This window comes from Talpa europaea (genome assembly GCF_964194135.1).
Source record: "Talpa europaea genome assembly, chromosome: 2".
In the NCBI taxonomy this organism is placed as follows: domain Eukaryota; kingdom Metazoa; phylum Chordata; class Mammalia; order Eulipotyphla; family Talpidae; genus Talpa; species Talpa europaea.
This window is the reverse complement of record NC_140068.1, coordinates 84,464,592-84,476,509: the sequence shown is the minus strand read 5'-3', so window position 1 is coordinate 84,476,509 and position 11,918 is coordinate 84,464,592. Positions and strand designations below refer to the sequence as shown.

The 11,918-nt window shown below is 37.6% G+C and overlaps 1 protein-coding gene across 1 annotated transcript; it reads left to right on the top strand.

Moving 5' to 3' along the window:
- Nucleotides 1-1,384: 1,384 nt before the first annotated feature.
- Nucleotides 1,385-11,684, top strand: ADGRF4 (adhesion G protein-coupled receptor F4; the record flags this gene model as incomplete). Its single annotated transcript, XM_084228219.1, has 8 exons — nucleotides 1,385-1,471; nucleotides 2,323-2,377; nucleotides 4,227-4,378; nucleotides 5,697-5,948; nucleotides 6,751-8,130; nucleotides 10,117-10,158; nucleotides 10,552-10,611; nucleotides 11,637-11,684. 8 exons carry the CDS (start codon nucleotides 1,385-1,387, stop codon nucleotides 11,682-11,684), a joined length of 2,076 nt encoding a protein of 691 aa, XP_084084345.1.
- Between the last annotated feature and the right edge of the window lie 234 nt (nucleotides 11,685-11,918).

Genomic DNA, 11,918 nt, shown 5'->3' with positions numbered 1-11,918 from the left:
AGTGATAATGAGATTTGATGATTTTCAACCATTGTAAAGATTTCTTGGAGATTTGGCTTTGGAAGGTGGACGTGAGAAGAAAAGTCAAAAAACAAAGATATGACAGAAGAATAGAGACTTATCTTCTAGTGCCTCTGGTTTCTCAGGGTTTCCATCTGTAGGAGGGAATTTGCTCCTGGAGTGTTTGCTCCAGTGGTAGACAATAGAATATTTTGTTTTCACTTTGAGTTACCTGACTACAGAGATAATACACTTGAGGACAGTGATTCTCAACTGGGGTCAATTTCCCCCCCCCCACCCCGCCGCAAGGCATATGTAGCAACGTCTGGAGGGTTTTTTTTTTTTTTTCATTGTCACAACTGGGGAGAGGTTGGCTCCTAACATCTAGTGGGTAGAGGTCTGGGATATTGCTTAACATCCTACAATTCACAGCACCCAAATAACAAAGAATTACCCGGTCCCGAATTGTCAGTAGTGTCTTTGCTGAGAGATCCTGATATAGGGATTTCAAAGGGCTCTCCAACATGGATGGAACTGGAGAGGATAATGCTAAGAGAAATAAGCCAGAGGGGAAAAACATACACTGGATTGTTCACTTACATGTGGAATATAGAGAAACATAAGAAAGGGTCAGTGAAAATCAAATCAATAATAAAGCTTAATATTTGACGGCAAAACTCAGGCAATGAGAGAGGGAAGGTGGTGGAGTGGGAGTAGGAGAGGGAAGGGGCACAATGGGACATGGTGGAAGATTGTTGAGGCCTGCTGGTGGGCAGGGTGTGAAAGGATAAATTTGTAGAGGTTCGAAACTATGACCCCCAGAGCAGATACAAAGATGTATCTGCTGGCTCTCTAGCTAGACCATCTGGGTTGAATTCTTGGCTCCAACACTTTTCATCTGAGTGATCTTGACTCATAGTTGCATCAACTCATAGTTGTGTTTTCATTTCTCCATGGATAAAAAGAACATAATAATAGTATCTTATATCTTATGATTAAATGACCTAATGCACAAAAAGTGCTTAGAACTGTGATTGGAAAATAAAAGTTCCTGATGAATGCCACTAAGAAACTTGTAGATTAAATGAGAAATGATGCTTTGGTGAATGCACATCTCTCCTGGTGCTTCCCTCATTTCTGTCTATTGCTTGTAGAGGTCAACAGATGATAGAATCTTTTTTCTTTTACATGTTAGCTGGCTTGAAGATAGTGATTGGTGTCTTTTCCTGGGGCAAGTTGTTTTGCTGTGAATGTCTCAGAGTACCCACTGGGGTCACCAAGTGGTTGGTTCATCTACTAATTATTGTGTTAATGTGCAGCATTGCCATCTTCTGCTGGATCCATCTTTGCTCTCTATTGCAGGTAAAGACCTCAATGTGTGAAAATGAAGTCCCAGGCAGCCATGATTTGCTGCTTAATGTTATTTCTGGCCACAGAATGTTCTCACTCTAGACTTGGGATCCACATAAAAGTAAGTTTGATGCATTCTTACATGGTCCCATGAGAAAACTACCAGTTTTTCTAGATGGCAAGATTTATGGTAAATAAGTCATTTTAAAGAAATTTTCACATGATTATAATTTTACTGTGTTGTTTTCTAAATAAGGGAACAAAGAAAAGTTGAGAGGTAGCTGGGACACTCAACAATATAGTTGCAACAATAGAGTTGCAAGTACAACAGGGTATGACAGTACAGTAGAAAAATCACCAGCCCCAGAGCATGTAGACAGGCAGCTGCTGAGAGAAAGAAGTTCTAGCCTGGCAGAGGAGCAATTTAGGGTCCAATCTTGACTTTGCGTCTCATTAGTTGACAAGTTGCTTTATTTCCTTGAGTCTTAATCTCCTTATCTGTAACATGATTAGTAGATGTCCTCTAAAGCTCCAAGAGTTTGTGATTCTATTATTGTAACCTAATGATTATTCTTGATATCTGCTCATTTTTTCCTCTCTGAGGATATATATTCTCTGGTGCAACATACCAGCTCCATTTCATAGTTACAGTTTATACAGAGAACAATTTAGTGCTATAACACAGCTTAGTCATCTTTGCTTTTACTTAAGCTTTGCAAAACATCTACCCAAGCCACTCAGTCGGTCTTTTGGCCCAAGTAACCACTGTGAATGTTCTAGCTCTTACTGAAGGGTGATTCACACCTCCATACTTCCTTTAGCAAGTTCCTGTGATATCAGTACACAGACCCACTGCAGTTTTCTTCCTAGTCCTGAACACATTTCACTTCATATTCACATGGAGGCTCTAAGTTCAGATGAGGGAGGAAAGTCCTACAGTAAAGAGAACATCTGGAAATTTATATCTTACAGAATGGAGACAAACTTCATCATCTTGAAGGAAAATCCAAGACTGAAAAAACACAAGGTATGTGGCCCTAGAACAATTTTCTTTCACTTGGAGTCTGGGTAGAATAAAGAAAAAACATTGATATTACAAGTATGTCACCAGACTACATGCTTTTAAATAGCACAAGTTCTCACTGTTTATGGTATCCAGAGTGGAATTATTACAAATGTGCCATTATCCACAGCATAGTCAATGGAGCAAATTGGCAAATATTTACATGTGATCTAGTATAGTAGATACATCTTCGTTTTAAAACCTTGAAGGGAAATCTGTTTGAACTAATGAGCTAACAAAAGGCAGAAGAGGAAAGAAGACAGGACACATTCATTCATTCAAAGATACTTTCAAGGAGGCATAACTCTATGTAACACTGGCACTGGAAGGTTACTGAAGATGTAAGGGGTTTTTTATGACTGGTCACTCTCAGAAGTGAGAGGTATACCGTGGAGGTAATCATTGGTGGTACGATAGTGAAATCACATGGTTCTCACTCAAATAGTAGGGATAATTGAATTCTGCATGGTTATGGCCAAGTATATTTCTGGTGACAAACACACCTCTAGATAGATGTAGAATTGAGAAAGGGAAAAGGAAAGAAAAGTAATTAACATTTATTGAGCATTTACAACACTGGTCTAAGTGCTATAGAAGATGCCTTGTCTTTCAGTGTTGATAACATCACTATCTCCAAACCACCTGGATGAAGAAATTGAGAAGCACTAGGTTTCAATTACTTACCAAAATTGATACCTGTATTTTATGGCAACTCTAGTCCTTTACAGGAAGGTCTACTGACTCTTCCCTATGCTGTTGTGATTATCTTTCAAAAACGAATCCCACCATATTATCTAGTAGCCCTCATATTAGCCCAACATTCAAGGTCCTTCACAACGTTACCACTGCTTTCCTCCCCATCCTCATCTTCTACTACTCTCCCTCCGAGGGGTTGAACCAGCCTTTCTGATTGTTTGTTTGTTTCTCATTGAGGTAACATTGGTTTAAAACACTGCACATGGAAAGGGGTTATGCTCAGCGAAATAAGCCAGAAAGAAAAAGAAAAATATCGATGGTTTCACTTGTAGGAGGAATGTAGAAAAACCAAATAAGGAATCAGGAAAAAAAAAGTAATCATAACAAATTAAAAATCAAAATCAACAGGCAGCTATAATCCAGAGATATTCCGCAGGGGAGGGAAGAGCACCAGGGACTATGGTGATGGTGCACAGGTGAATTGCTGGTGGGAACTTCCCAGGGACTACACCTGAGAGGAGAAAGCATACATAAACATGAAGAGTGATGTAAAAATATATATAATTAATAAAAATATTTTAAAAGATAAAAAAACCACTTTATATCTGTATATGATGCAGAGGTGTAGAATCAACTTTTTCAGATGTATGTCACTGCACCCCACCACCACGCTGGAACCTGTACTCCCTCACCCTGGATTGTTTCCTCTCCTCCTTTCTCTCGCCCTTCCCCTCCTGCTCTGGTAACCTCAATTTTACGGTCAAATTTGTGGGACTTGCTGTTGGTTTGGTTTTGTCTGACCCTTTGTTCTGTTTTTATGTTTCCATATGTGAATGAAACCATCCAGCATTTGTATTTTTGCATCTGAACTAGCCTTCCTGAACCACCTGGAATCCCTCCTGCCCATGCGCTGCTCACTCTGCCTAGACATCACTTTCGTTATCTGCCTGGCAGGTCTTGCTTGTTGCTGAGGACTCAATTCAATGTCACCTCCTCTGGGAAGCAATCTTCAAATCTCCAGAATGAATTAGGTGCCCCTGTCAGAGTGTGGAAATGCCAATATGCTAATTGGGTCCCTCCCCACCCTGTCACTCCCCTCCTCTCTGTTCCTTCTCAGAGAAATGCCAAGGACCTTGCATCACTTCTTCCCACTGCAACCAGTCCTGCTCTCAGCACTTTCTTGGAGAAGTAGGTTTTACATGCTATCAAAACAAGTGGCGAAAATCAACTGAAACCTGCACAAGCCTCTCTGTGGATACATTCTTTAAGGTGATGCATTTGCATTTTATGGGTTACAGGAGTCAATGCCCTAGGTGGTGGTAGAAGCATTTTTGTTTTTTTTTTTTGTTCCGCATGACAATGAAATCTGGATATTGTCTCCTTTTCCTTTCTTGTCCAAACTCTTAGGTATGTCCCATCTCCCAACCTTCTCCCTTTCAGAGTCTTTTCTCAAAAAAAAAAAAAAAAAAAAAAAAGATCTGAAACATTTAAATAGTAAATGCTCAGAGCTGAAATTTCAGTTCCCAAGAGGGACTTGCATACTCTCATGCTAATTCATTAATCAACTAAATGTGTCTAGAATCAAATTTATTTTATATCTTTTTCTAATGATTTCAATTACTTGACTAAAAGAAAGAGCTTTATGACTCAGAAGAAATAGAAGGCCAATAAATACAACAATTCTCAATTAAAATATCCTATCTTATATCCTTTCACTTAGTGACTATTTCCTTCTACTCTCTCTACTTCAAACCTGTAGAAGCATATTAATTTTTGTATTTCTTAAAATTTTAACAGTGGTTTTATAGAGATTTTAAAAGGGATTGCTGATGAGGTTTCTGTCAGTTAGCATCAATAATCCTGTAGATTTCCTTATAAATAGATTGCCTTTAAGAACTCATTTAAAAGAAGCAAATTATAACTTCAACTTACCCAAATTTACACTCTCAGGAATTCTAAGATAACATCGGAGGAAATGAGCACATAACTTTTTCTAATTAGTGAACTCTAATTTTTTTCAAATTGCAATTGCTTAACATTGTCTTTGACCTCCCAACTTCCAAAACCAGCTGTTGCCCAAATTCCATGTGGTTGCTTTAAAAAAAAAAAAAGTCCACCAGGTGCTATGCCTGTCATGATGGTGCACAGGTGAATTGGTGGAGGAAAATCGATGGAGACTGCACCTGATGGGGGTTGGGGGAAACATTGCTTAAAAAGGAACAATGATGTGAAAAATACATAAATAATTTTTTTAAAAAGACGCATAATACTAAAAAAAGTAAAATAACAGGTAAATTTGGCTTTTAGAATATCTCCACACCTCTCAAGAAAACTGTCTTTTTTTAATACTTGAGTGAAAATCATTGAAAGCAAAGGTCAGTATCCTGATCTCTGTGGGAAATTTGGTAGCATCTCCTGTCTGTTTTGACCCCACATTACCTCCTGCATACTTTTTAGGATCTAAAACACTTTGTAGGACAGTTGTGTTTCTTCATGTGGGTTATTTGTGCCTTTAGCTCCTTTAGTCTGATACATATTAGCTGCTTAATCATTTCTGAATGAAACAACCCTTTTTAAAAAAAAACAGGACGCAAACATTGCATCCCGCCTCTCCGTGGCGGCACCATCCATCCCTCTGCACGTTCTTGACTTCCGAGCTCCAGAGCCTCCCGAGAGCGTAGTTGAAGGAATCCGCAAGAACTGCCCACTTGATTATGCCTGCATAATTAATGCTGTGAAATCGTCAGAAGCCACGTCTGGAAATATTGCATTTATAGTGAAGTTATTAAAAAATATTTCTACAGACTTGTCTGATAATGTTACTCAAGAGAAAATGAAGGTATTCTTTGTTAATTTCATTCAAAAGTGAGAATGTTTTTGTCAAAATCTGGCATTTTAACACTTTCAAATGTACTTTTCATGGTAGAAACTGTGACAACTCACAGCAACCGTAAGGCCAATAGACAATTCGTTTCAATCTTGTATATTGATTCACTCAAGGTTATGGAAATTTTTCAGAGGTTAGAATGTTTTTTATACATATTTTTGTGCAGACAACATATATGAGTGAGTTCTATGAGCAAGTTCTTGTCTACTTCAGTGTTTCCAAACTTTCATTCTATAGAACATAATTGTTCTAAAAATATTAATGGAGTTGCCCTAGCAGTTGTAGGAACTATGGGATAAACACATTTAAACAGGTTTCCTATGGCAAGCAGTTTCGAGCTTCCAATGCATTAATGAGCTTTGGAACTCTTCATAAGAGGGGACAGAGGGACATAGCATCAAGTATTTCTCAAACTTAGAGTACCATAGAATTGACCTTCAATCCTCTTCATTCAACAATCATTAATATGTCATGAGAAACTAGCAGTCCTACAGACTGATATTTGGAAATTCTTCTCTGGCACATAATACAGCAGGTAAACCTTATCTCTGATGCTTTTTGTTTTGTTTTATTTTATTTCTAGCATCCTTTTACTTTATCCCCCTCTGCTGGTTTGCTAATAAACAATGAATTTGAAAAGAAATACATGAGATAGGATCAGATAATTTGCTCTTTAGAGATTTCATATTTTAGAAATGAACTTCGTATAATGATGTGTAAATGCTTAGCATATATCCACTTTTCTCCACTGCAGAGTTATAGCAAAGTGGCCAACCACATCCTCGACACAGCAGCCATCTCAAATTGGACTTTCATTCCTGACAAAAATGCCAGCTCGGACTTGTTGCAGTCAGTGAATTTGTTTGCTGGGCGCCTCTACATCCACAATGAATCTGAGAACATTGTGGATGAACTCTTCATTCAGACCAAAGGGTTTCGCATAAATCACAAAACCTCAGAGCAAAGTTTCAATTTCTCTATGAACATGAACAATACCACAGAACATATCTTAGGAACGATAGAAATTCCCAGGCAAGAACTGTGGAAGCTGCCACCGAATGCATCCCAGGCCATCAGCATAGCTTTTCCCACACTGGGGGCTGTTCTGCAGGAATCCCACTTACAAAACATGAGTCTTTCCAGGCCAGTAAATGGTTTGGTTCTTTCTGTGATCTTGCCAGAAAGATTGAAGCAAATCTTACTCACTTTTGAGAAGATCAACAAATCCAGGAACACCAGGGCCCAGTGTGTTGGCTGGCACTCCAGGAAAAGGAGGTGGGATGAGAATGTGTGTGAAACCATGTTGGATATCACAAACAAGGTGAAATGCCGGTGTAAATACACCAACTCGCTGATGTCTTTTTCCATTCTAATGTCCCCCAAAACTATCAATGACAAAGTCTCGGGCTACATTACCTGCATTGGGCTTAGCATCTCCATCCTTAGCTTGGTTCTTTGCCTAATCATTGAAGCCATGGTGTGGTCCCGGGTGGTTGTGACGGAGATCTCATACATGCGTCACGTGTGCATTGTGAACATCGCTGTGTCACTCCTGACGGCTAATGTGTGGTTCATCATAGCCTCTAATTTTAGCAAAAAGGCCCAGGAATACAACTGGTGTGTTGCGGTGACATTTTTCAGTCACTTTTTCTACCTCTCTCTGTTTTTCTGGATGCTCTTCAAAGCGCTGCTCATCATCTATGGAATACTGGTCGTTTTCCGCAGGATGATGAAGTCCCGCATGATGGCCATTGGCTTTGCCATTGGCTATGGGTGCCCTTTGGTCATTGCTGTCACCACAGTTGCTACCACAGTGCCAGGGAAAGGTTACTTGAGACCTGATGCCTGTTGGCTTAACTGGGACAACACCAAAGCCCTTTTAGCATTTGTCATCCCGGCCTTGGTCATTGTGGCTGTGAATCTTATTGTGGTTTTGCTTGTTGCTGTCAACACTCAGCGGCCCTCTATTGGCAGTTCCAAGTCTCAGGATGTGACCATAATTATAAGGATCAGCAAAAATGTTGCCATACTCACCCCATTGCTGGGACTAACTTGGGGTTTTGGAATAATCACCCTTATAGAAGGCATGCCTTCGGTGTTCCATATAATCTTTGTCGTGCTCAATGCTTTCCAGGTAAGTGCCAAGGAGGGGGACTTTTTACATTAATAATATTAATATTTTATTTATTAGATATAATTATTTTATAATTTGTTATTCTGGCTGTATAACAAAAACTGATGATTCAAAAATTTATCACACAACATATTCCTTCCCTTTCCTTCCATGTTTTAGAAATATTAACTTGGCATAACTCTCATCTTGTTGATTTTAAAGTTGGCTTTAGTTAGCCAGGCTGGTTGGGTAGGAATCTACTTCCTTTCTCACTAATCCGAATGTATCCCTCCAGAAGTTGCAATGTCAGAAGTTGACCTTTGTTAGTAGAAGACTAGCCTTTGGCCTGGAATGTGTAGGCCACTTACATATGATATACTTTTAAGTGAGCACAATTTTTATAGTTTCTAAAGTAGGATTGTTAATGGAAAAAGTCATTTTCCATTGTATGAAGAGATAATCCTTGCCATTAACTTGGGTACTAGCCAGTCAGGAAGGCTCACACCTCTTCCCGTTACTCCCTGTGAAATTACTATATGTCATTAGTCATAGAAATGAATCTTGCCGCATATTTCCTTATCTTAGGAATGTCACTTTTCTCTGGGACTCAGTCTTCTCATCTGCAAGATAAAGATATGGATACAAAATGGTGTCTCCAGTCATTTCTTAAATTAACATACTTGGTTTGGCAAAATGATCCCTCTAAAAGTTGTTTCCTCAATTTTGGCTACTGAGCTTGTACTTTTGGGAAGCTGTCGCTAGCCAGATTGCTTTCCCTACTTATGAATAATAGAAAATTTGACCAGTTCATATCGTTAATTATGTTTTTTATCAGTGGTTGGCAAACTCCGGCCTGCTGCTTGTTCTTAAGAATAGTTTTATTGGAAAGTAGCCATACGTATTTACATTTTGCTCATGGCTGCTTTTGAACTATAGTGATAATGTTGAGCTAGTAGTAACAGAGGCTTAGGCCTGCAAAGCCTAAAATACTTATCTGGTTCTTGCAGACAAAAAAAAAAAAAGCAACTCCAACCATTACTTTAAATTATATAAACATAACTGCTTAATAAAGCTACAAAGTTTGCCTATTAATATCACTATTTTTCTATTTAAAGTCGTGATATGAAATATGAAGCAGATTTGAAAGAAATGCCAACTTAGACCAATTATATATCTTACTCATAATTCTTAATAAAATGGAGAATGTTTATTTCACTCTTTCCCTTGCATTCCTTCAAAGAGAAACTTTTGACTTCACTTTTTTTTTTTTTCTGGAAATCAAAAATCTCTTGGAATCGAAATCTCTACAACTCTTGAACTTCCTCTGATAACTAATGATCTCATCCTATTTTTACTTTGCAACTTAATTAAACCCCAGAACATTTGGCCCTGTGTTTCCTTTTCAGATAATTTAGTTTTCTCTTTTCTTGCTAGGGAAAAAAAATTAAACATTTAGTTACATATACTCCACTTTCCTCAGCAAACTTTCCCTATGACTCACATCTTTCAAAACAGTTACTTTAATACAAAAAAATTAAAAATATAAAAATATGACTCCTTCCCTCCACCCCCATCAGTATCACTCATCTGATCAGTATTACTTTTCCATAACACTATTCTTGCAAACCTGGATTTCCCACTACTTTCATGACAAGATCCAGATTTTTCATGAACCAGAATTCCCACCATTTAAAAAAAATAAATAAAATAAATCTCTAAAAAAAAAAAGTAAACAGATGTGATAATATGAAAACTCTGTCGTAATTTTGTAGCCATTCAATAAGTATCAAAAACTCTAAAGCACAGGCTCAAAAGGTTATCCTTTTTTCCCCAATACACTCAAAGAAAATATTTGTCAGTGCAATTTATCTGATTTCATAGAAACTGAACTTTCTAGTGCCTGATAATTGACCTAGAAGATATGTAGAAAAGTAGTAGATATACCTGGGATACCTGTGATATTGTCTGCAAATCTTTCCTTCAAACTTCTATCGAATTTTGCCACAGGGGTTCTTCATTTTGCTGTTTGGAACCATAATGGATCAGAAGGTAATTTAAATTTGTTTCATTCATTGTAAATTAATTTCTTAGATCAGTGAGCATGGTCCAGGGGAGCTGAGGTTGTGGGGTTGGTTTAGGGCATCAGCTGTGAGGAGAAGGGAGAAAACCATTCCCTCTTATTTCCTTTACTTTCTCAAATCATCAGGAGGCTGTTGTGTGAGTATAGCTGGAAAAATAATAGATATCATAACCACGATTTTAATCATAATTCTAAATCTAGCTATAACTTTACCTTAACTTTTATCCAAGTCTTATTATTTGCCAAACACTCTGATAAGCCATCTGATGATGATTCTACTAGGATTATTTGTGTCAGAGTTTCAGGACTTGGGTCTGAGTTTGGGGAATGTTGTCCTTTCATCACTGTCATTGCTTCTTTAGATAAGAGATGCTTTGAGGATGAGGATGTCTTCACTGAAGGTCAAATCAAGGGTTGCAGAGGTGAGTTTTTCCCAGTTAGCAGCATTCCAGTTAGTATTCCGGTCTCAACACTGGAATATCAGTGTTCTCAGTAGAGTCTTGTAGAAATAAATATAACTTTTTGTATTCAGTAATTTTTTTAGCAAAGAGAATCGCTAGGGTATACCTTCATTCACTCATTTGTTCATTCTACAAACTTGGAGTTTATTGCTAAAGTTTAACGTCATCAGAATACACCCATCAAGAGAATTTCCCACATTGGGTATAATTCAACTGACATTTAGATTATTGAGATGGGACAACATGAACCTAGAATGATAGATTCATAAAATGCTAGAGCTGGGAAATAATAATGTTAGAAGTGAGTTTCTAGTTCAAACTACATTTCACAGGTAAGAAAACCAAGACCCAGATTACTTTTGAGACTTACCCAAAGCCAACCAACTAATCATGATAATTAGCATTCTCCTTGCTTAGAACTCATGTTAGTAAATCACATTCCCTTGAACAAAAGTACCTGTATTCATATAGATCTTGAAAAGGACTTTTGACTACACTATCTGCCTTTTAAGGTATCAACTAAAATTGCCATCATTAATAAGAAAGAAGCCATTGACTCAACCAATAGTTTTTCAAGTAGAAATAACTTAAAAAAAAAAAAGACTTTCTGAATACATTGAGAGAATTTACAGTTAGCTAATACTGAGTGTGACTTCTAGTACCATAGTTTATCAGTTCAAAGGCATTTTCTTCAACTTTTAACATTTCTGAGATTGGAATGTATCTTACAATCAACAGCATGTCATAATTTAACTGACAAACTTTTTTATTCTTTTTAGTGGAACATAAATTAATGATGTAGCTTTATAGTGTTAGATTCAATGAAATATGGTAACTTAATTCTGTGTACCTGTGTCAATTGGGATATTTCTGTCATGTCTTCATTTTTATATACTCTAGGCAGACATATACAGAAATATAAACTTGTGTGCCTTTTTGTCAATGCCATTACTCATTGACATCCCTATTATATTTTTCTCATTTAGAATGCATCATTAAGCCCAACCAATGGATCTAAATTAATGAATCGCTGAGGATGAGATGTGAGTATTCAAAACTCAAGGAGCATCTTCACTTGCAAGTTGTGCTAATGCCCCAGTGAGCACAATATTGTTGACAATGTGATGCTAGAGTAAGGTGAGAGGAGAACAAGTGGGCATATCTTTCAGAGCATGGAAATATCTTTTATTTATGAAAATATGCACACCATCCTTTAAAGTTCTGTCATCTCAGTTTACATGACTAAACCTTACGTATACTTTTCCCCC